This window comes from Citrus clementina, unplaced genomic scaffold (assembly GCF_000493195.1).
Source record: "Citrus clementina cultivar Clemenules unplaced genomic scaffold, Citrus_clementina_v1.0 scaffold_5, whole genome shotgun sequence".
Lineage (NCBI taxonomy): Eukaryota > Viridiplantae > Streptophyta > Magnoliopsida > Sapindales > Rutaceae > Citrus > Citrus x clementina.
The window spans coordinates 2,597,899-2,624,322 of record NW_006262201.1 but is presented as its reverse complement, the minus strand read 5'-3'; the positions used below and the strand labels follow the sequence as shown (position 1 = coordinate 2,624,322).

The following is a 26,424-nucleotide window of genomic DNA, read 5'->3' as shown; positions in this document are numbered from 1 at the left end:
ATCTTCCGACGGTCCTTTTGCTCTGTTTGGAGAGCGAGAAAGAGAAAAGAAAATGAAAGGGAAAGTTTGTTTCTGCTGTGTCGTGCGGGAGAATTTCCTATCTCACCTCTGGAACATAGCTTTGTCCACTTATGAAGACACTCATGCCCAATAATTATATTATCAGTTATGAACCTATTTGGCATAAAAGCACTCTGAGTTGGCGAAATAACATGATCTAAGATTAGCTTCAGCCTATTCCCTATAGTCTTTGCAATGATCCTATAAATTACATTACATATGCTGATTGGTCTATACTCCATCAGAGTCCTAGGTTTTGCTATCTTGGGGATTAAAGCAATGTATGTATGATTCAAAGGAGCAATATTACCTCCATCATTGAGGATATGCAGACAAGTGGCTATAACTCCTTCGCTTACTGAATTCTAAAGCTTTTGGAAAAATACTACTGGGAGACCATCTGGGCCAAGGGCTTTGGTTGGATGCATCTGACTCAAAGCTTCTGTGATATCAGCTTCTGTGAAAGGCTGGTCCAATTGAGAATTCGTTTCTTAAAAATGAGTTTAAACATTTTAATTTGACCTGATCTTACAGCAATTCAATCCATTTGACATGATGAAGCACAGAGTGACTTCAAATATTGTGAGCTAGACATCAACAATTTTGTTCCTTCAATCCAAAACTCAAAAAATTTTTGTAACCTGTGCCCCATCTTTTCCAAACCTAAGACTTCTTTAAGTTTCACAAGCTAATGAGTTGGCCTCACCTAACCTTGGCTGGCCCATGACCACTGATTCAGTGCAAGCAGCAGCAACTTTAGACCATCAGCACTTGTAGGATTAGTGTAAGTAATTAAAATATGATGTTATTTTTTACTATCTCTTGTAACTTAAATAACTACGGGATAGTAACATAATGGCTAAAGATCTTAATGTTTCAAAACCTTAGTATTAAAATAATTAACTTTTTATTTTTCCTACCTGATTTAACATATATATTTGTTTTCCAGAGAAGTATTAAAATAAGGTGACTTGATAAACTCAAATATCATGGGTAGAATGTAACTCTAGGGCTTTTAACTCAAGTGGGTTGAGTCATGCTGGAGGTCAACCAAAACCCAAAATGTGGAATGAAGAATACTCAGCTCCAAACACACAGCTGACATATGCTTCAGCAGACTCTCGCACTAACTTAATGCGTGCATAGCTTTTTAACATAAATTCACTAGGATAGGGGCTAGGTTTTATTAGTTCAACATTAGTAACGCGAAATGCTAAGTAAATATTTTCCAACTTCCTTTCATTTTACTGTACAGCACTCGGTCTCATCACGGTGAGTCTAAACAGATCACTTCAGGAATAGCTAAAGCTATAATACTTTCAACCCACCCCAAGTCACAGCCTTGATTCAAGACATGAAACCCCAAGCTTAAACAGATTGGTTTCAACTTGCATCACTAACTTCAACATGTGGAGAACAGTCTTCCAATGACAAAATCTGCCGGCCCATAATTTTCACTTGCCAATTAACTGCATCTTAAATACATAGCTTTAAATCCCAAATTTTCACCCCAATATATAGCTATCACAATTTGGTGCTCACACATGACTTAATTAAATCGCAGCCCAACACATTCAGATTCAAATTAAAAAGCATTCAAATTTAAATGCCAAAAAAAAAATCACAAATTAAAATCACAAATCAATCAGCATACACAAATAAAGCTCAGAAATTTATTCAGTAAACACTTCAAAAACGAAAATACCCAAAAAAAAAGTAATAGTAAGTACAAATAAACATAGGACGAAAAAGAGATCGAAAGTAAATCACTTCAACTTGACATGAATCTAAGTTAGCCTAATCTAGAACTTTATTTAAAAGATTAAATAAAATTAATTACATTAACTGGATCTTAATTAACTAATAAAAATGAAGAGAAGTGAAAGAGGAAAAGTTAGTTACTTGAAGAGTGCGGGTGGTGAATTCGACGCCAATAGTGGATTTGGACTCCAAACAGAACTCGTTACGAGTAAATCGGGAGAGTAAGTTCGATTTGCCGACTCCCGAATCGCCGATTAATACCACTTTGAACAAGTAATCGTATTCCTCGTCCGCTCTTCTCGCCATTTAAATTTATATATTTATCTTTATATAATAAATAAAAAATGAGAGACGACCGATTCTTCAGTTGAAGAAATGAAGTTATATGGGATAAGTATTTGTATGTAGATACATTCACTTTTCTTGACTAAATTTATAGCGTGCATGTGCGTATACCAAAATACATGTGCGTATACCAAATCATTGGAGTAAACATGGGATAATACCACTCTAAGGCCCCGTTTGGGATTGCTTTTGGGAGGGTTAAAAGTGATTTTAAAAATCTAAAAGCTAATTTTGGTGTTTGGTAAAAGAAAATCAAAATCACTTTTGCCAGAATCAGCTCCTCCTACAACTGATTTTGAAAAGCAGGGAAATAGTAACTTTTAGATTCTGATTTTGAGAATCAATTTTATCCTTTAATATAATTTCATAAATATCCTTACAATTATTACTTAAACCCGAAATTATCCTTAGTTAAATTAGAAATAAAATCAATATTTTAATAAATTTTTATTATAATTAACGCACACCTTTCGTTTACCCTATTTCTTCATATTTTGTGTTCTATCAAAACTTCTCTAGTGCAAGTAAATTTATTTTCTTACAACATTTTTATATGTATAGGTAAATTTCATCTTACATTATGTACATTTTGGTCATTTATTTTCTTACAGCAGTTTAACAATAAAATTTACCAAACACCCATAACTGCTTTCAAAATTCACAGTACTTTTGAAAATAAAATTTACCAAACACTTAACTGATTCTCTTCACAGCTGATTATTTCTACAGCACAGCTAACAGCAATTATTTTAAAAGCTGCAGCATTACCAAACTGGCCCTAAGAGTTTTCATCATATTTGTTTAAAAACATTATGCTTAATAAAAGATACGAGTGGCTGCTTTGGTGGTGGAAACAAATATTAACGAGTTTGAGCAGAGTAACTGGGGATTTTTTATTTTTAACCAGCTTATTTTCGTAGTGGTTTAGATAGTAGAGCCGGTAAAAAGGGTTTGATAATAGATGGAACGGCGCCATAATTATTGATACTAAGTTATCAATTAATAGGTGGATTTTTATCTCACTGTAGATAAAATTTAACTGTAGAAGTAATTGGCAATGGGGTCCCAATTTTAGCATGGCCAATTAGAGGTGATCAACGTTACAATGCCAAATTGGTGATCAATCATCTCAAGGTGGGGTGCATAATCTCTTATGATCAGTCAAAATTGACTTAAAAGGATGATATAGTGAGTGGTATAGAAAAGCTTATGAGTGATCAAAGAAATTGAAAAACGAGCTCACATGTTTCGTCGTGTACTTAATCATGGTTTTCTTATGAGTCAGTGGCTTCTTTAATGTAGTGTTTATTTTAAGGAGTGAGAGTGAGGAGTGTGGATTACTTTTACTCCAATGTTTACTTATAATTTTCAAAGGAGGAGTGAGAATTCCACTGTGTGGATCCCACCTAATTTTGGAGTGGGGAGTAGGATTCCCACTCCCATGGAGGAAGGTGGGAGTGGGAATTCACTCGCCTCTCTTCATTTTTTACCCTTATATTTAATAAAATAAAATAAATAATATCATATTTATTTAAATTATATTATTATATTATTTTATAAATTACATTTATTAAAAATAATAATATTAAACATATTTATTTTATTAAATTTAATAAAATAAGTAAAATCCTATTTATTTAAATAATAATATTTTATTATTTTATAAATTAAATTTATTAAAAATAATAATATTAAACATATTTAAAATAATATTAATTTTTTGGTTAAAAATAATAATTTATATTGATTCTAAGTTAAAATTACTTAAAAATAATATTATTATATTCATAAAGAATTAATAATATTACTATATTCTATTTTTATTTGAAAATATAATATTATTATACTTATTTAAAAATAATACTATTATATTTATTTAATATTAGTAATTAATAATAATAAATATTTTATTCTAAAAAAATTAATTTGTACTATATTATCAATAATAATGTTTCATTTGTGTTGTTGTTATTAATTTTTTATTTATATAATTTAAATTAAAATTAATAAAATAATTGTGATTTACATAGTTAAGAATATTAATAATTATTATTAATTTAAAAATATAATAAAATAAATACTATGTATTGATAATACCACTCTAAGAGTTTTCATCATCTAAACAAATTACCATCATAAAAAAGAAAGCACTTTTTTATTTTCTTTTAATTTTTAATTATCTTTCGAATTCGTTATTATATATTACATCAATTAATCCCCACCCCTAAATTAAGTGTAAGATTTAAACTTTAGATCACTTCTATCATTTCAAAATGTCATACCATTTAAATTGACTAATTAACACATTTATTTTCATTTTAAAAAAGGCATATCCCGGTGTCTTTTCTCATGCACTTTATTAATACTTGTTGCAAATTAATGGGAAATTTTTTTTAAAAAAAATTTCTTCACTCATGCTCGGCTTTAACCAAACAGACGATGTTGTACAAACTTTTATCCAATAAGGCAATGCAAACAAAAGCAAGGGAATCCCCCACCACCAAAAAAAAAAAAGCACGTGAAAGGTGTAGATAGATTCCCACATCGGAAAAGGAATTTCGTGAGCTTGTATTTTTATTTAATTTTATTTTCTACAAAATCTGTCAGCCTATGTTGATGAATGTGAAAATTCGTTAAAAAATATTATAGTAATAGCAAACGCTAAACGTTATGAACTTATGATTGGGTTTTGGGAGAGCTTATAGTTGGGCTAGGCCCGGAAAAATCCTCGGCCTGAATATTCTGCTGGCATGCAAGCGAAGGAAACGAATAATCCTATGAGAAGGAAAATTTCTCACACGTGCGAGCGGCTGAAACGCGTTTGGAGCTGTTGGATTTCCATGAATGGGCATTAGGGGTGAGCGAGAGGAGGAAGAAGAAAAGAAAACGAGGAGGCCCCGGTCGAATATTTTAGTTAGGGTTAGTTTTAATTTTTTGGGATTTTTTTTCTTAATTTGCTTACTTAACTCGATTGGATTGATTAGTCTTCTGGAGTTAAATTCGAACAGAAATACAACCCAATCATTTTTAAGTTTTGAACTCAGTTGAAAGCTTCAACTATAACCAAATTAAATCCAAAATAAATTTTAAGTTTGATTCGGTTCGGTTCGGGTTAACCCGATCTTAATGCCCACCCTTAATTGGGCATCGATAATGCATATATTTGCACATGCTTCTTTGAAACTTACAAGTCACGCTCTCATGGTTCTAAATTTTTAAATCTTTATCTTGATTTTGTGTCTTTATATTATGAATTTTATAACCCATACCTACATTTTCAATATTTGAACTTTTTTTTAATATTCCTAATAATCCCTGTCTATTAATAGGAGGGGATGTAAACTCCTAATCACCCATATCCATTAATAGGAGGGAAATTAAAGTTTTAACACCAACTTTTATTGGTGGTAAAACTCGATATGCACCCCTCAATTTTTAGGGCACAAGTTCTCTCACTTGGCTATAAAGCTATGTGGTTCCAATATTTGAACTTGAGTGGCTAGCAAACTAAAAACCTACTTTACAATCACTCAATCAAGCCCTTAGAAGTGGATTTTGATTCAATATGCCTTTAACTATTGTAAACATAACACTTAATTAATACTAATCACATATCAAAGACTACAACTCTATCAAAACAATAAAAATTTCTGGTGTGGCTTAAAAGTTCTAAAACTTCAATAGTAAATAGAACCTTAGTGCGTAAAAATCTATCCTAAATTTCTTTGGACAAGCCAAAAGTCCACTATGTCAAAACATTGTGTTCATGTCTCCAATCTGTAATTTATAAGGATTCGAAGTTACAATAATAGAGAAAAAATAATAATTTGAAAAAGAGAAAATCTTTGGGAGATATGTGTCTACCCCGTTATTCAAACAACTTCTAGGCTTTTTATAAGAGCCACATGATATACAATACTAACTACACTTAGGGTGGCAAAATCATCGCAAATCCAAAGTCTTGGCCGCAACGGATAATTTTTGCGAGCTGCAATCAGGTTTGATATTATAAATTTAAACCTATTGAAAGTTGCAGGTCGATTTTTATAGAGAAAAAATTTGGTGAATAGTTGCGCAAGTGTCCGACATTCTTATTTGAATGTTTGTATTTTTAATTTTAATCATAAAATTTCATTAAAAAATTATTCATAAAAAGATATAAGGATCTTTAACTTAAAGCATGGAGTATGATATGCTTATTGTAATTTTGTACTTTATACTTTGTTTAGAAAAATCGTGTTTGATGGGTGCTAGTGGTATTGAATGAGACTGTAAAATGGGTCATGGCTGCTATTTTGATTTGTAGTTCTTTGTTTTTTTTTTCTTTCTCTTTTTTCGTTTTCAATTGAAAGCACTTTGAGTTGCGATAGACTTATGTATTTGGTAATTAAATTTAAAAATTTATGTTAAATTGATATATTTTGTGTATTTATTTTAATGTTAAAACTGTCATTTCTCATTTACATTGATAAAATCTAGAATTAAGTATTTTATGTGATTTTTTAGGCTACCATTATAAATTTATAATTTGAATTACGTAATTTAAATTTTTAAGTTTTGTGCAAGTGTGATTTTATTAGTGGGAACTCACAAAATATCCACTAGGTACCATTCAAACCCGCAGCTGATGCGTGACGTGAACTTGGTCAAAACTAGACTCATGTATAGCAAGGATTTCGTGAATCTCTTCGCAAAATTCAGCATTTGATTTGTTGCGTGTTTCCATGGATCCTTTGACGGCTCGAATACCACTTGATATGTAATTGTAAGGATTTGGTGGTACAGCAGTAGGGGAAAGAAAAGGATCGATCACTTGCTACCTGCAAGAATTAGCTAACCAAGAATACGTGGAGTTTTTTTTAATAAAAAAAAATCAAGAAGAGAGAGCACAATTAACCTAACATGAATACACTAACTTAGTCAATACATGGCACACAATGATATTTTTTTTATTAATTACTTTTTACAAGAAGACGCGGTACATGAAAGTAAACAAAGAAAATCTCTTATATATCTCAAGAGATTTTATAAGTTGAACTAAATCAAACAAAGACACTCACATAATTGACAGGTAATAATAACTCATCATTTTATTATTAATTGAACATAATACGAAAGAGTTACATAACACTTAACTACTACAGTCGAGATTTCTTCTGTATTGAGAGAAGAGAATAAAATCTAAATTATCATTCACGCTCTCATCATTAATAATACTGTACATAGTTATTGAATTACCCTTAGACCATCCGTTTTTATTTGAAAAAATCATAATAATAATTATATTCATAAATACATAATATTAAAATAAAAATTATAAATGACATTCAATTGAACATGGCATAAGAACCTGCGGAGTTTCCATCTTCTTCAAATTAAAAAAGATGTCTTCTAACGTCTGATGAACCGTAACCAAAACTTAAAGATGATCACGCATCAAGTTTGATAATATGCTGCGGATATTTATACACACATTCACACAAGTAGCGGACGTGGGTCGTGATAGTGTTTGTCGGCAATAATTTAATTAAAAGACAAACTAATTGAAATCATTAAGCTAAAGCCTAATAATTAACACAGTACATACTTTCTTTTAAAGTTATCGTTTCGTTCATTAAATGTGGCCACACATTCAAATGCCTTTCACAAGGTTTTCCATGGGTGACATTTGTCACAAGCAATACACACACGCCTCTGTTTTTTTTTTTTTGGATTTTTTAGTTCCGTAGTTAATGTCGTGTTTATTAATTAAAATATTAAAATAATTGATTATATTTATTTATTAAAATATAATTTAACTAGAGAAATAAAAATGAAATATGTGGGATTTACAAATTATTTATCTTAAAGAATTGTAATTTAATTTCCTCATACTCACCATTTTTACCCAACTTAAATTTCATAATTTCATTCTCATCCTCAATTAAAAGGACACAACTACGATCTAGACCGTGTGGAATTAAATATATGCAAAAAATAATAACCACAGAATTTTAATAAATGTACAATCAACGGTGGACATTGAATACGAAAATTGAGGGGAACCGGGAGAGGCAAGAGGTGGTGGCCCAGTTGATGTTGCAGTGAGAAAGAAGAAAACGCGCCAGTGATGTTGAAGTGAATTCCAGAGAAACGTTAAAAAAAAAAAAAAGCAAAAGTAAACTCGAAAGAAAGGATAAGGACTCGAAAGAGCTCTTTAACTATTCTTCATGTACATTATAGCAAACTTAACGGGAAAAAAAAAAAAAAGGAAAGAGCTTTGCAGTGCGTATAAATTTGGCAAAATATGTGAAATGATAAAGATTAACGTTATGATTACAATTTAAATGGTGATGCAGATATGAGAATGTAGGGGAACATAACGGTAAGAGAGGGAACAAAATTATCCAATAAAGAGATAATTGTAAACTTTTTATGGAAAATAATGTGATGATAAAGATTAGGGTAGGACTATTAGCACTCTAAATATTACTTTGCACGCTCGTAGCTTAATTATAAAAAAATTAAATTTTACTTTGTACATTATTTAAAATTCAAAAATATCCTTACTAAACTTTTTAAGTTACTTAGCTTCATTTATTTAAAAAAACTAATAAAATTATTCAACACTCTATTTTTAAGAGATTTAGCATATACTCACAAAATATAATTAAAAATTAAGTTGTAAAAAAATAATTTAACATAATTTTAGTTACTAATTTTTTATTTAATTTATTTTTAATATTGACTTTTGCACCCAAAATAACTTGCAATGAGAACATAACAAGAGAAAATGTTCCATAAATACTACCAAAAGAGAGAGAGAGAGAGAGAGAGAGAGAGAGAGAGAGAGAGAGAGAAGGAGAAGAAGAAGAAGAAGAATGGCAAAATCCCTCCCAAAAAAAAATCTTGTGCAATACTTTTGTTTTATTTTATTTTTTAAAAGTATTACACATATTTTGTATTTAATTTTTTCTCAAAGTTAATTTCCTTATTATTCATCTACATATTAATTAAGATGTTGGAAATAAAAATTTTTATATTTAAGTCATGAGAATAATAAAATAAATAAGGATTGTGCTATACAAGTGTTCACAATAATTATATAATGTTGACTTATAATATATTATATTATTCTTAATAGTAACTTATATGATAAATATTTTTGTAATACATATTCTTATTAAAATTAGAGTGTTTAAAATAATTTTTAAAATATAAATAACTCCACCCTAAAGATTACTGCCGCCGGGTCCACCACCGTGAACATAGTGCTCAATTAAAGTTTCTTTCTATTTTAAAGACTTGCAGATTGGTCCCCATTTTGCCCAATTGATAACTAGATTTGAACAGTAAAATACTACAACGAGATGGCAAGATGGCGGTTTAATGGACACAGATTTTTTTATGCTGTATGAGGTTGACGACATTGATGGACTGATTGGGGTTGATTTATACACTTTCATCTAGGTTGAGAGTATTTGCTCGGTGAGAGTGTAGAAATTGATGGCTTTGATAATTTTTTGTAGTTTTCGTGAAGGAAATATTGGAATCTATGGACTCCATCCAAAACAAACCGTTTTGCTTTTTTTTTTTTTTTTTTCTGTTACATAATTTTTTTTATTGATTTTCCAATTAAAACAAGACAATTACAATGCATTTTCTTAAACAAATTTAAAAAAAAAAAACTTAAATTTTGGTCAAAATAATTCAAAATAAAATTTAAATTTCTTTCACAAATTCATTTTATTCTTATTTAATTAATTAAATAACTTATTTTACTGGGAAGCTTTTCGTTCTAAATTTGTGCCTTAATGTGTACCACTCGAGACAACGACCGTACTAGTGACATATATTATAATACTTGTAACATTATTGAGCAATAATTGCGATAATATCAGACTAATTAGAGAACTCGTAACACAGAGTACACAACTTGAAACATAAACACACAAACAAGAGCTCTTGTGAATTCAACCGGAATAACTGGTCACTTTACAGTCTTTATTGCACGCATTTCAGAATTTAATTGGCTCTATGGGTGCGTTTGGGATTGAGGTGTTGTAGCTTTTAAGCTACAGCTGCTGTGAAAAAAAAACTGTAATTATGAAACAAAATTTAATAATATATAGTAAATATAAATTTTAAATAATAATTTTGATAAAATTTTTAAAGATATAATAGATTTTGTATTATACAAGTGAAAAATCATATCAATATAGCTTAAAAGCTACAGCAGTTAGTGTTTATCAAACACTTTAGTGCTGTAGCTTTTAAGCTACAGCTGCCTAACCTCAATCCCAAACGCACCCTATATCATGTCACAAGGAATCATGCATACCCAGGTGGAAGACCCCAATTAAAATATTATTATGTTGTTATATTATTGTATTGACGTTATTGTTATTATTATAATTCTAGTCATTGCTGTTAAGAATAACGACGATAATAATAATAATATTTTTAAAATAATAATAGTCACAATTAATACTTGTCGGCAATGATTGAATTACAAGACAAACTAATAGCAATGATAGAGTTGAAATATTGGCACTCCTCTGAAAAATTTGCATAAAACCTATCCGTTTTAAAGAACAAAATAAATTTAATTATATACTATATTTCTCCATCTAATTCTTTACAACCATACAACTACATCAAAGGTGATTCATATTTTTTGTTTTCTCACACACACTTTTACATTGTATGTTTTCTCACATACAACTACACAATTACTGAGACTAATTTACATTATATTTTATATAACACTGCCTAAATTTTAACCTCTTCAAATATTCAAAGGACGTTAAAATATGATGATGTTTTTTACTGTCTCTTGTAACTTAAATAACCATGGGATAGTAACAGAATGGCAAAAGATCTTAATGTTTGAAAAACATGAGTTGCACCCATTACAAGTCGGAAACCGTGAGTTTGATTTGATGATTTGAAGCACGAAAACTGTTAAATGAAATTACTATACTATCCCTGAACTGTTTCGGCGGTATTTTAATTAGTCGATGGGCATAGCTGGAAAGAAATAGCGCCCCCATTATTTAAACTTTTAAATTTGACCGGTGTCAAAATGATTATCAATGAAAATGAAATAACCAAGTTTTAATAAGTGAAGTTATCGAAATTTTCGTGTGTTAATTTTCGTTCTCTCGATGGTTTTTCTCTTCAATTTTCTTTTATTTCAATTTTGTTGATATGCTGTTTTGGATATCAGATAATTTTTTTTAATCAATTTAATCTAACAATAATTTAATTCTCTTATTACCTATGTGAGTGAAATTCAAACTTCAGTTTTTTTTTGCTGCATCAAAACTTCCAATTTGATTCTCTTAATAAATTCTTCAGATTTGATTCTCTTAAACTTCCGCTGCATCAAAACCCTTGCCTAAATAATGACATTAAGAAAATCCTTGTGCTTTGATTTTTTCGGCTTGGATTCCATTAATCCTTGTCTGTATTTTTATCTTTCAATTTATTTTTTTTTGCTTCCCAAATTAAACTTCTTCATGCCCTTTTTATCTAGAATCTCTAATTAATTTTTTATTCAACAAAATAATTTAATTAATTAAAAATAACAAATAAAAATAACTAACAATTATATAATTAATGGTAAAATATGTATATGTTATATGCTCATCACGTTGTTACTTTCAATTCATGATGGCTGCGCCTATAGGGAAACAAACCGATATTGACATTTTGTGAGATAAGATACAAGCATCTGATGGCATTCAGCAAACTTTCACTGCCTCTTTAGCAACATCAACAATCGAAACAAAGTGAAATAAAATCCTAGAAATTAAAATTCTGAAAAAAAAAATTATCCTTCTTTCCATAAATTGACTGAACTTCCTTCTTAATTGAAAATCATGACAAGTTAAATAAATTAATCGCCACAATTAGTAAATATTAATATCTCATGTTAACTTAATGAATTAGTAACTTAATAAATCTATATTTTCATCGAAATTAATAAGTCTTACAAATTCATCTTACATGAATTGTAAATACTAAGCGTGACTTCTCCATAATACCTCCCAATAATCGGATGCTAGTGATCCTTTTACAAATCAATACATGTTTGATTGAAGACTTGTAAAGCGAAGGTTTGTAGTGGATACATTCCATTTTTACTGCCATTTTCCATAAGAGTAGGACTATCGGTATCCCTTCATTAATCTTATAAAACCCTTATTCTATTACAATTACATTTTAAGGACAAATATAAATAGAATTAAGTCATTTATATTTTCTTTCTCTCTTCAATTTTATTTTGTTTACACAATATAAATATCTTTTATTATCATTAAAATAATTTGAATTTAAGAAGTAATCCTCTAAGCCAAAACAAAATTTTTGTAATAAACATAACAACTTAATTAATTAAGATACAATATTGTGAAAAAATAAATTAAATAAAAATTTATCCTACTGTAAATAATTTTTTAAAATTCTCAAACTAATTGCTAAACAACAAATTTATAGGTGAGACAAAATTGTATTATACCCATAAAATATTCATTATTTTCTAAGTATAATGTTTTTCTTACTTTTTTTTAGATTTTTCTTTAAAAATTAAATAATTAAGAAAGTTTGAAGAGAGGAATACAAATATTAAGACTAAAAGAGTGAGAAAAATATTAAAAACTGAAAAATTTATAAATGAAAAGAGTATTCATATAGAAAAAACTTTGTTATAATTTATTTTGACACGACATTAAGATAACATGATAGTAAGAATTATCATTGTGATTATAAAAAATTGTAGTGCACTTTTAAGTCTTCGTTTTAGCATGGAAATTAATTCAATAAATAAAGTAATTTTATGGAAAAGAGAGAGAGAGATAAACGTTTTGATTTATCAGCATTTACCCGGACACTGGGTCAATGTTGCTGGACCCTGCAAATATCAAGTTGCAATTTATTATATTCATGGTAACGAGTAGTGGTGACTGGTGATTGGTGGTTGGTGAATTGCTCAATTATTATTAATGGGTGGTGGGCTCTGTTTTTATTCTAGCTTTACTGGAATAAACAACAAGCGGAAGACTTGTTACGCGCATTTTGCTTGACCCTCCACACTTACTGTTCAATTTTCTCATTTTGCTTTTCAAAACTCAAAATTCTGTTTCTTTCTTTGCAAAACAAAAACAAAAAAAAAATGTCAATCATCGGAGAGGCAATCCTTACGGCTTCCGTTGATTTGCTGGTCAATAAGTTAGCTTCAGAGGGGATTCGGTTGTTTGCACGCCAAGAGCAAATCCAGGCCGACCTAAAGAAGTGGAAGAATATGTTGGTGATGATCAAGGCGGTGCTTGCTGATGCTGAGGAGAAGAAAACGACTGATCAGTCTGTGAAGTTGTGGCTTGGCGAGCTTCAGAACTTGGCTTATGATGTTGAGGACCTGTTGGATGAGTTTCAAACTGAGGTTTTCCGGAGGAAGTTGCTGCTTGGAAATGGAGAACCTGCTGCTGCTCTTGATCAACCCAGTAGCAGTCGTACAAGAACAAGTAAGTTTCGGAAGCTCATTCCCACTTGCTGCACCACTTTTGCTCCACAATCGATTCAGTTCGATTACGCCATAATGTCCAAAATCAAAGAGATCAACGGCAGATTTCAAGAAATTGTAACTCAGAAGGATTCGCTGGGTTTGAACGTAAGTTCAGGTGGGAGGACCATAAAAGACAGGCAAAGGCGAGAGACAACTTCTTTGGTGAAGGAAGCCAAAGCATATGGCAGAGAAACAGAAAAGAAGGATGTTGTAGAACTGCTTTTGAGGGATGATTTAAGCAACGATGGTGAATTCTCTGTTATTCCTATCATAGGTATGGGCGGGCTGGGCAAAACCACTCTTGCTCAGCTTGTCTACAATGATAAGCAAGTGCAGGATCATTTTGATCTCAAGGCATGGACTTGTGTCTCTGATGATTTCGATGTTTTCAGGCTAACAAAAACAATCTTGATATCCATTGTTCCTGACCAGAACGTGGATAATCACAACTTGAATAAGCTTCAAGAGGAGCTGAAGAAGAAGTTATCTGGAAAAAAATTTTTGCTTGTTTTAGATGACGTTTGGAATGAGAATTACAATGATTGGGATCGACTCAGACCTCCATTTGAAGCTGGCGCACCGGGAAGTAAGATTATTGTCACAGCTCGTAATCAAGAGGTTGCAGCCATCATGGGGACTGTTCGGGCTTATCAATTGAAAAAGTTGTCAAATGATGATTGTCTGTCTGTGTTCGCTCAACACTCTTTGGGGTCAGATAAGTTATTGGAGGAAATTGGCAAGAAGATAGTGGCCAAATGCGATGGCTTGCCCTTGGCAGCGCAAACACTTGGAGGACTTTTGCGAGGAAAAGATGACAGATGTGATTGGGAGAGAGTGCTCAGTACCAAGATATGGGAATTGCAAGAAGAGAGATGTGACATTATGCCGGCGCTTAGAGTGAGCTACTATTATCTTTCGGCACCTTTGAAACAATGCTTTGCGTATTGCTCATTGTTTCCAAAGGATTATGAATTTGAAGAGGGGGAGATAATTTTATTATGGAGTGCTGTGGGTTTCTTGAATCACGGAGAGAGTGGGAATCCTAGTGAAGATCTCGGTCGAAAGTTCTTTCAAGAGCTACGTGGAAGATCTTTTTTCCAGCAATCGAGCAACAGTATATCACGATTTGTTATGCACGATCTTATCAACGACCTTGCCCGTTGGGCTGCAGGGGAGACATACTTCACACTGGAGTATACCTCGGAGGTTAACAAGCAACAATGTTTTTCTAGAAATCTTCGTTATCTGTCGTACATTCGTGGAGATTATGATGGCGTTCAAAGGTTTGAGAAATTGTATGATATCCAACATTTGAGAACTTTTTTACCAGTGATGTTAAATAGTCGGCATGGATACTTGGCTCATAGCATTCTTCCTAAGTTGTTCAAACTCCAAAGCTTAAGGGTCTTCTCTCTGCGTGGATATTGCATCGCCGAGCTGCCGGATTCAGTTGGTGATTTGAGGTATTTAAGGCACCTTAACCTGTCTGGAACTGAGATTAAAACTCTGCCTGAATCAGTCAGCAAGCTTTACAACTTGCACACCCTTCTTTTGGAGGGCTGTCGACGACTGAAGAAGTTGTGTGCAGACATGGGAAATCTCATCAAATTGCATCATCTCAATAATTCAAATACAGATTCCTTGGAGGAAATGCCACTAGGAATTGGTAAGCTGACTTGTCTTCAAACGCTGGGTAATTTTGCTGTGGGAAAAGACAATGGTTCTGGGTTACGAGAGCTAAAGTCATTGATACATCTTCAGGGGACACTTAAAATTTCAAAATTAGAGAATGTAAAAGACATTGGTGATGCAAAGGAGGCTCGGTTGGATGGAAAGAAGAATCTTAGAGAATTATCGCTTAATTGGACTTGCAGCACCGATGGTTCATCTTCAAGGGAGGCAGAAACTGAAATGGGTGTGCTTGACATGCTCAAACCCCATAAAAATCTGGAACAATTTGGCATCTGTGGCTATGGAGGTACAAAATTTCCAACATGGTTAGGAGATTCCTCATTCTTAAATTTAGTAACACTTAAATTTGAAGATTGCGGCATGTGTACTGCCCTGCCGTCAGTCGGCCAACTGCCCTCTCTGAAGCATCTTACAGTGCGTGGAATGAGTAGAGTAAAGAGATTGGGTTCAGAGTTCTATGGGGATGACTCTCAAATTCCATTTACATGCTTGGAGACTCTTCATTTTGAAGACCTGCAAGAGTGGGAAGAGTGGTTTCCTCATGGATCCAGTCAGGGAGTTGAAGGGTTTCCTAAATTGAGAGAGCTTCACATTTTAAGATGTTCTAAACTGCAAGGAACATTTCCAGAGCAGCTTCCTGCATTGGAGATGCTTGTTATTGAACAATGCGAAGAATTGTCAATTTCAATTAGGAGTCTTCCAGCTCTTTGCAAATTGGTAATTCGTGGATGTAAAAAGGTTGTGTGGAGAAGTGCAATTGATCATCTCGGCTCACAGAATGCAGTGGTTTGTAGAGATACATCAAATCAAGTGTTTCTCGCAGGGCCATTGAAGCCGCGAATACCAAAACTGGAAGAATTGGAGATAAAAAATATTAAAAATGAAACACATATATGGAAGAGTCATAACGAATTACTGCAAGACATTTGCTCTCTCAAAAGACTGACGATTACAAGCTGTCCCAAACTTCAATCCTTGGTGGCGGAGGAAAAGAAAGACCAACAACAGCAGCTCTGCGAGTTGTCATGCAGACTTGAATATCTAAGATTGAGTAATTGCGAAGGCCTTGTGAAGCTGCCACAATCATCGTTCAGCCTCAGTTCCTTGAGAGAGATAGAAATCTGGAAGTGCAGTTCCCTTGTTTCCTTTCCTGAGGTTGCTCTGCCTTCCAAGTTGAAGGAAATTGAGATTAGGTATTGTGGTGCACTGAAATCGTTACCAGAGGCATGGATGTGCGACACCAATTCGTCTCTCGAGATCTTGAATATTCTGAATTGCCATTCGTTGACATATGTTGCTGCTGTCCAGCTGCCACCGAGCCTTAAGAAGTTGAGCATCAGAGATTGTGATAATATAAGGACTTTGACAGTGGAAGAGGGCATCCAGTGTAGCAGCAGCAGCAGAAGGTACACCTCATCTCTTCTCGAGCACTTAGAAATTATTAGTTGTCCATCTCTGACATGTATATTTTCAAAAAACGAGTTACCTGCCACGCTTGAGTCCCTTGAAGTTGGCAATCCACCTTCGTCTCTTAAGTCCCTCGTTGTTTGGAGTTGTTCAAAGTTGAAGTCAATAGCAGAAAGGTTGGACAACAACACATCTCTTGAAACAATCAGCATAGATAGTTGTAAAAATCTGGTGTCCTTTCCCGAAGGGGGATTGCCTTGTGCGAAACTCAGGAGGCTGGCGATATCTAATTGTAAGAGACTAGAGGCCTTACCCAAGGGAATGCACAATCTGAGCTCTCTTCAAGAATTAACAATAGGAAAAGGAGGTGCGCTTCCAAGCCTTGAAGAAGAAGATGGCCTCCCCACCAACCTTCAGTCACTTGATATTTGGGGTAATATGGAGATTTGGAAGTCAATGATTGAGCGGGGACGGGGATTTCACAGATTCTCCTCTCTGCGACGTCTTGAAATCAGAGGATGCGATGACGACATGGCGTCATTTCCACTAGAGGACAAAAGATTAGGGACCGCGCTTCCTCTTCCTGCCTCTCTAACATCTCTGAGCATTTATAAATTTCCAAATCTGGAACGCCTATCTTCTTCAATTGTTGATCTTCAAAACCTCACTGAATTGTATCTCTGGGAATGTCCCAAGCTCAAATACTTTCCGGAGAAGGGCCTGCCTTCCTCACTTTTGCAATTAGACATCTGGAGATGTCGGTTGATAGAAGAGAAGTGCAGAAAGGATGGAGGACAATATTGGGACTTGTTAACCCATATACCTTATGTTGAAATAGATTGTAAATTGGTTTTATAGATTGTAAATTGGTTTTTTAGAGGACGACATAAATATTTTATAATTACTACTTTTTAAAAAAAAAAATTGGGCGTGCTTGTTTATATAATTTTAAAATTCAAATCTCAGTTGAAAACTAATTTAAATGAATATGGTTCGGCGTCGGTGAGTTTTTATCATGTATATAAGACCAATCGGTTTTCGAATTTTTTAATTAAACAATAAAATGCTTGTTAAAAAAAAATGAATTTGCATTATTCAACTGTTGAAACTTCATTTTCTTTTATTTATCCTTCTGCTGTACGATTATATATGTGCGTGCGTGTATATTCTCTTCATCAGATTTTGGCAAATATTGTTTTGAAATTTTACATGTTGGATATATATATTCTCAAGTGCTATTTATTAAAATAGCATGGTTTGACATAATTAATATAAATGAAAATCAAATTATTATGACTGGATTCGCTAGATTAACATTATTGCGTCTATTTATATAAAATCTGATTTGTGAATTGTTAGTACGGTGATTATTTTAAATATTTTATATTTCAAAGTTAATTACATTTTGTTTGTGTGCGCGCGTGTATATATATCATGGAATTATAATTATTTTGATCGTGTACATGAGTAATTTGGGTAAATTAAATTTGATTAATTAACAGTAAATCGACCATGATTTATTGAAAGCACTGGATAAATCTCAAAAACAAAAAGTAAGCCAATAAAATCCCATAACAACAAAAATAGAAATTAGAAGAGAAAACAATACCCCATGACTAAGCCAATAAAATCTCAAAAACAAAAAGTAATCTAAGCAAAGCATTAGCCAAACAAATATCAAAAACAAAAAGCAAACTAAGGGAATGCATTATATTTCTCTAATTACATTTCAGCTTTAATAGTCTTAATATCTTCACCAGAAGAATTACCAGCTGCCTCATCAGCAACAGTGTTATAATGTTCTACCTCATCAGCAACATTAGTTTTCAATTGCTAATTAAACACGCAAGGGCTAACTGTACTGCAATGTTACTTATACTCTTTAAATTAATCACTATGGGCAAGTTCTTGAATTAATTGTTTATGTGCCATCGCTATTAATATTTATAAATATAATTTATCGGTTATTGAATATTTGGCTCTCACAATTTGGCGCTCCCTCATCACTCAATTAAATCGCAGCCCAACACAATCAGATTCAACTTAAAAAGCATTCAGATTTAAATTCCAAAAAAAAAAGTCACAAATTAAAATCACAAATCAATCATACTCAAATACAGCTCAGAAATTTATTCAGTAAACAATAAGAAAACGAAAATTTAAACAAAAAAAAAGTAAGAGTAAACACAGACAAACATAGGACGAAAAACAGATCGAAACTAATTCACTTCAATTTCACATGAATCTAAATTAATTGATTAATTTAGAACTCGAATTAAAAAAATCAAATAAAATTAATTACATTAACTGGATCTTAATTAATTGATTAATTAATCCTCACCTACCGATTTCATTTAACAAAACTTTAATGCACAGCACAACTGTATAGAAAATTAACAAAAACCTAATGAAGTATCAAGACTGTAATTAGCTGCTATGCGTATATGAATTTATTTAGAGTTGTTTATAACTGTTTTGCTGGATTGGCTGTCCCTTCATCTGAACTGTTCCAGAAGATTTGTTTGCAGTAGGCTGGTTGCCCATTCTGCATCAAATTTGAACTCATAATTAGTGAATCAAGAAATTATTTCAGAGACTAGCTATGTTAACCGGCAGATGACAACAGGTTTCACCAAGATTTCATTTAAATTTTTAATTTAAAAATTCAACAATTTTCCAAATTAAAACCTAATCCCAAAACCTATTAAACATTTACATTATATTGAAAATTAATGCATTTAATTAAAGTGATGAAACGAATCAGCAAAGAAATTTATTCAAAATTAAACTAAATTGAATCAACAAAGGCCAAAGGATTCAACAAGGCTTGCCAAGACCATTTTAATTAAAGTGCTTAGACGAGGCTTCTCCGAGGGCGAGGATTCGACAGCGAGAGGCTTCTTCGATGGCGAGGATTCGACAGCAACTGACTCAGATCGAGCGTGTAGCGGCAGCAACTTACTCAGATCGAGGCGTGCAGCGTGCAGCGGCAGCGACCGACTCAGATCGAGGCGTGCAGCGCGCAACGACAGCGACCGACTTAGATCGAGGCTTGGACACAAGGCTTAGGCGAGGCCGTGAGGCAGACGGCGACATCCTACGGAATTAGGGGGATTTGGGTGTTAGGGGTTTGTGGGTTGTGGCTGCTGGAAAAGTGTTGTGAGCGCGTGTGAATGTGAGAGTTGGGTTAAATTTGTTTTTAAGTTAAAGTTAATATATATTTTTTTAATTTAATATAAAAATTAGCAGAATATCTGATTTTTTGAATGCACTTATATTTAAATTTGGATTCGGATCCGTGCAGATTTTAATTTCTTACATGTAAATCTGCATTATTTAACATGCGGATCCGGATTTTATTCCCATCCCTACCGCTTCCCATGTCAAAACTCAAATGCTAATCAACCGCAATGGTTAAATTGCATATGTATGAGAAACTTGGAAGCGTGAATACGGTCCCTACGAAATAAATAATTTTGTTAATAAGAAAATAAAAAATGTGGTACCAATCACGTGAATATTGCAGATAATATTCAAAATATCATTTCATCTGGAACTTTTAAAAAAAAATTTAATATACAAAAGATTGTTTATGATTGGTTGAATAAATAATAAATTTTTTTGTGGTTGGTTGAATAAACAATGAACTTTAAAGATCAACCTTCTCCGAAAAATCCAAATGGGCAACTCGGTGCTTCAGTAGATTATTTTCCTCCGTCACTGTACTAATAGTCTTCTCAGTCTCAGTTCAGACTCGTGCATGCATATCGATTGGTGGAAATTGAAATCATCCATCTTTTTTCCTTTCTACATAATTATTAACAAATAATCTTAAGACGATGAGGGCGCAATTCCCAATATATTGATGCTAGAGGTTTTTAGCTCCGCATTTAGAAACCAAAATTTTGTAACTTCACGTTGTTTAAGTAGCAAATTAATTGTAATTATGGTTGAAAATTTTGGCTTTTGTTAATATCGTAGAGATGGAAGGAATTGCTTCGGGTTACATAATTATTTTGTTCTGACTGCATTATTTTGTGCAAATACAAAAATAAACTACAGCAAGATAATTGAACTGAAAAGCTTACTCAAAGTCAAAATGAGATTATTCGAATTTCTACAGAAGATATTGGATTTCACGAAAGGAAGCTAGAGGAAGATGAAGCTTTTAAGTCATGTATGCATCAATGTAAGAAACAGAGCTAAGGAGAAACGAACAAGTATTAATCATCGTCATAAAAAATTGGTTAGGTCGGCATTTTGTCAGTTCAGGCCGCATTTTTCAAAGAGTAAGACTATTAGCACCCTTGTAATTTACGTTTCAAGCTGCTTTTCTACCTACTTTAATTCCCAAAATGTCTTCTTTTTTTTGTTTTGTTTTTTTTTTTCTGTTTCTTTCTGATTTCAAAAGAAAATTTAGTTTCTTCCAAACAACTCCAACTAAATTTTTTTTTATACAAATTTTTGAATTATTAAATTTCTTGTATATGTATGAATTAAGAAGTGACTCAAATAGCTATTATGTAATTTTTTTAAATTAAAAAAATAGAATGCAAAAGAAAACAAAAAAAAATGTAAAACACTTTGATATAGTTGTGTGGATGTAAAGATTTAGCGAGACAAATATAGCGGTATAATTAGATTAATTTATCCTTTAATGTAATTATAACATGAGAGGGTTTTTTTTAAGAATTTCAGAGGAGTGCCTATAGTTCAACTCTTTTTTAAATAAAGTGATGACTGGAAAAAAAGTTATGACTCTATTATTATTCTTTAATTTAAATAGTATGTGAATTTATATATTTCATTTTTATTTCTCTTATATTTTAACAAGTAAACGTTATTAATCATTTTTGTTTTATATTTTAATTATTCGGTCTCATAAGTAAACAAACCACTAACTGCTTAACTGCTGAATTGACATAACCTAAAAAAAGAAACTCATGTATTTATTGTTTTTGACAATAGAAGAACATTTGATTGTGTGGTCACGTTTTCCGAACGTAACAATAACTTTAAAAGAAAGGGCAACCGTTATATAGAAGTAGAAACATCCAATGGTTAATATGTTTGATTACTCATTTTGGCGACCAGATATGCCAGTCATTATGTCATCACTTGACTTATCTAAAAAATCACAGCCGTTGGATTGTGATGCCTCTCTCTCCCTCAAAGTAACAGCCTTCATATTCTCTCTGCTATTGTTTTCTCCTACATCTAGAATTTTGGATCAATGAAATTGGTATTCAAGAATATTCACCACCCATCACAGCAAAGAGCAAAGATGTAGTCGAAAGAGTGCCATTTACTCAGGCTTACTCGATCTGTTACTCTCGCTTCAATTCGTCAGCTTCAATCTATCACTCTCAGCTTCAGTTCGTCACTCATAGCTTCAATTCGTCAGCTTCAATCTATCACTCTTGCTGTATCTCTCTCTTATGTCTTCCAATAATTTCGGTGAGCTCTCTCTCTCTAATTTAATATATGATTAAAAATCTTATCATGTCATTTAAATATGCAGGACGTTTCAGTTTAGTTTATGAATATTACTTGAAATTTCAGTTTCAATAATTTGATTTTGCAATTGAGAAATTATTACTTGAAATATTGAGATGATTTCTAGGGATTGATAATTGAATGATAATTGATAGGGCTTGTCATTTTTTGTTTTTGAACCGATAGAGTTACAATTAAGTCATACTGCAATATTTTATCTTGAGATTCTGTTATTCACAAAAAGGAAAAAATTATAAATTGAAAAAAAAAAAGAGGTAACGTTATCGAGCATCAAGCAACTGCAAGTAATGGGGTTTGTTTTGATGATCTGCGAATTGGGGCCTGTCATTTTCTTGAATTATCTTCAATATAAGTGGAAAGGGATTTCTTCTCTCCAAAAAATTATTGTATATTTCCTTTTAAATTCTAGATTCGCATGTAGCTGATTTTTTATATTTGAAGGATTTTATTAAAGAATGTGCTGCTGCCAGTGGCATGAATTAATATAGTCTCGCTAGTATTCGTGATTTGGGGTAATGATTGAATTGAACAATTATATTTATATTATTCTTATATTCGAATCCAGTGATATTGTGGTGGTTTTATGATAATATTCTATTGTTTTGTGCCTCAAATCGGCCAATGAGTTGGGTATGTGCTGGGTATATGCCGTATGACCTTGTTGTTGAATTTGCTTGACCTTGGATGTGATTCTTGCCGTGTTTATAAGAAATAGGCCCAGGTCTTTGTGTGGTAATAGAATTGTCTAAGGTGCCTTACGATAAAGCTAAGAGTCTTAAGTAACTATGCTTTGTAACCTTAAACCTTTAATTGTAAGACTTGGTGTACTTGGTTGTAAAAGAATGTTAAATGTTGACCTATTTTCATTGGTGAAGATAAATAAAGTTAGGGAAGGTTTGTAATCACTATAACCCTGACAATTTCTTTGGTGGGCTCGTAATAATTTTATTTATGGCATGTAATTTGTTTTTATCAGAAGGCACTGTTTGCTTGTAGTCTCAAATCTAGGGTAATATTTTAAATAAGTTCTTCAGTAAATGTTTTGCTATTTTTGTTTTTTGTTTTTGTTTTAATTAGTTTTAGTATTACTTGGAGGGGAATTCTGATCTGCTGAAGTTTATCAAGCTGGTGCAGCAAGCAGGCCTTCATCTTAATCTTACGATTGGTCCTTACGATTGTGCTAAGTGGAATTTTGTGTAAGTTACAACGATATAATTTTTTAAAAAGAGCAGGCCTTCTTTTTTTTTTGGAATGTTGAGCAAAACTTTTCTTTCTTATTTTCAGGGGTCCTGTTTTGCTGAAGTACATTCCAGGTATCAATCCCTCTGATATACTAACCCTTTATTAGGTGTTTATAATAATTCATAGTATGGATTTTGTCATATTGGTTTCAATGCATTAATTTTGATCTTGGTTACAACCCATCATCCCCTACTCATTCCCAGCAGCCTTTAATGTATTTTTTTATTAAAAAAAAAGCACTGTACTTTGTTTTATGATGAAATTTGTTTGTATGACGCAAAGTTGAGGGCACGGTAATAGTCATGATTTTAATGTATGCAGCAAAGATCATTATCCATTAAATTTTATGTTGTTGAAATATTTAGATTTCGTAAATTTTGTAGTAAGAAATGAGAGCTCTTGATCCCATCCCTTTATTATATACAATTTTTTTTCACTCTGTCATTCATTTATTGTGAGTTTGTGAGAGGTCATAGTCTTGGGCAAAAATAAAGATCTTTCCTTTGTTATTCTTGTCATCTTTTTCTTCATTGGTATAAATGAGGAAAAAAATAAAATAAAATTATAATTTGTGCTTGAATTCCACCATATATGGAATGTTTAATAGATTAAAAAGTAAGGAGTACACAGTGACTTTGAATAGCAGGTGGGGGAACTCATCTTTTAAAAAAAAATTAATACATATTGATGGAATAATTATCCTTCACTTAATTATTTAAAATTTTTCTTGGACAGTCACCGACGAAAGCGTAAACAACTACCAGGGGGCTTACAGAAAAAAGTGCTCCTATTCTAAAAGCAAATGGTCAGGATGCAATTCCAATGTCTTCAACTTATGGATTTGTCTCTTACTTGTAAGTAGTCGTTGTGATTTACCTATCGGGAAAGAAACACGCCCATACCAAATAACAGTAATTAGATGTTATGCTTTTGCAGCAATGAAGAAGTTAAGCGTTTGAGAAGTGAAAATTTAGATTTGTCCGTTACGATTGGGGTTAGTATATATTCATTAAATGTAGCATGTATAGATATTATTTTGTGGGTTTTTTATGTTTTAAGACATATTCATTATCATTTTGACAGTTACAAAAACATATTGGGAAAACCTACAAAGACCTTCCTCCCGAACAAAAGGCAAGGTACAAAAAGAGAGATAAAAGGATGGGTAATTCAAACTCACATTCTGGTGACAATGAAATAGTGGAAACAACAAGCAGCATACATTGGAATTTGTTAGCACTTCCTACAGGTGACATAGTTTCTGCAACTAAAGCTGAGCATATGCTTACCATGAATAATATTATTCTTCTTAATTATAAGTTGCTCATGCAGATCTTTTATCTCCATAATGTTGCATATGACAACATTCAGCCTTATAGGATTATACTTCCTATCACATTCTGGAGCAAATCAAGGATCAAGAAGTTCATGAAGTGGCTTAGATCTAAAGGAGGGATTGGAAGCGATAAGGTAATCTTTTCTTGTACGGTGCTAAATTGAATTAAAAACATAATACCATTTGCATTATAGAGTAAAGGTATAAATTCATTATCTATGTTAATTTATTCATAATTTTACTCCAAATATAGTAATAGATCTCCATTAATTTATTGATACATCATTCATGTTTGTTTGTCTTCAATTTTTATATTACAATATCTAATCTATTAAGTATTCTTTAAAAAAATACGAGAAAAAGTTGGAAAAATACTTTAGGGGTGATTGGGTACACTTTCGTATAGCACAAATAGTGCTAGGCTTTGTTTTTTAAGTGGACGGCTTGTCCACTTTCTATTTTACAACTTATTCATTAATACATTTTTGAGTTTCTTATGGAAAAAAATTTGAGAAAACACTTTAAGTGAAAAAAAATTTGTATTTCAATTTATACTTATATTCTTCACCCTAGGAGTATTTATTTTTTATAGTGAATTGGAAAATAAATTCTACCAATAATTAAAGGAATACTTTTCTTTTAATTATTAAAAAGATAAGGTAGTTACTCATTACCCATATAAATGGACAGTTTTAATTTGTTCCATATCTATACAACAGAACGAGCTTCAGACACGGTTTGCAGCGTTCCACTATCACTTCCATTCTGAGCAGCAACGTCTTTTTTCACAGCAGCAGCAGATTCTAGATGACCAGCAGCTCATCTGCCGGACTCTCGGGATTTCGCCGCCATCCTCATCTTCATCTCCGCCACCTCCTCAGTGATTATCCCATGGTTTTATGCCCAGAAATTATGATTATTATGTATTTTGTTTTCAAATTTGTCAATACTTGTTATGTTTTGATTATGCATTATGGACATTTTTCATAAGATAGCTTAATTTTGTGGTTTGTGTTGATGATTTCCAAGTATGGATGTTTGGATAGGTAATTTCTCCTTCCATGCATTCTTCATTCCTGCATCCTGTGGGAGAAAATTGGAAAAAGTGGTTTTTGATGAGGAACGGGGAGAAGGATGAGATATATATTTTTGAAGTGTCACATTATTTGAAAAACACACTCCAAATTTAATTTCTCTTAACGATCATGAGTTAAAATATAAAAATTAACGTTTACTCATCACACTGTTAAAAGTACCGAAGCATTACTTATAGAAAAATTATAGTCACCTATCCTACATTTGTGATTGAATAGTGGCACAATTTTAATTGGGATATTTAACATTACTCTTTGTAATTTTTTGGTCTTATTTGAAGTTTGTAAAATTTTCCATAACTATGACTTCAACAGCATGTTTCAGGTTGCATTTAATCGTTGCTATAATTAGGTACTGTGAAATAATTTATTGGCCACGATTACATAGTCGTCGTTATTAGTCACCCCTATTTTTTCTCTTGTTG

The 26,424-nt window shown here is 32.2% G+C and overlaps 1 protein-coding gene and 1 long non-coding RNA gene across 3 annotated transcripts; both read left to right on the top strand.

Annotated features, from left to right (window-relative positions):
- The first annotated feature begins 13,305 nt into the window (after positions 1-13,305).
- LOC112098420 (putative disease resistance RPP13-like protein 1) lies at positions 13,306-17,690 on the top strand. The gene has a single exon (XM_024184710.1). It carries the CDS (start codon positions 13,322-13,324, stop codon positions 17,666-17,668), a length of 4,347 nt encoding a protein of 1,448 aa, XP_024040478.1. The 5' UTR covers positions 13,306-13,321; the 3' UTR covers positions 17,669-17,690.
- A 4,337-nt stretch (positions 17,691-22,027) lies between these two features.
- On the top strand, positions 22,028-26,024 carry LOC18042955. 2 transcript variants are annotated; one of them, XR_002905498.1, is made up of 8 exons: positions 22,028-22,267; positions 23,462-23,523; positions 23,612-23,640; positions 24,305-24,423; positions 24,506-24,563; positions 24,653-24,818; positions 24,902-25,039; positions 25,625-26,024. It is a non-coding gene; the product is annotated as an uncharacterized LOC18042955 (long non-coding RNA). The 2 variants fall into 2 exon arrangements; XR_002905497.1 differs by lacking the exon at positions 22,028-22,267 and having other exon boundaries at positions 23,409-23,523.
- Positions 26,025-26,424: the final 400 nt, after the last annotated feature.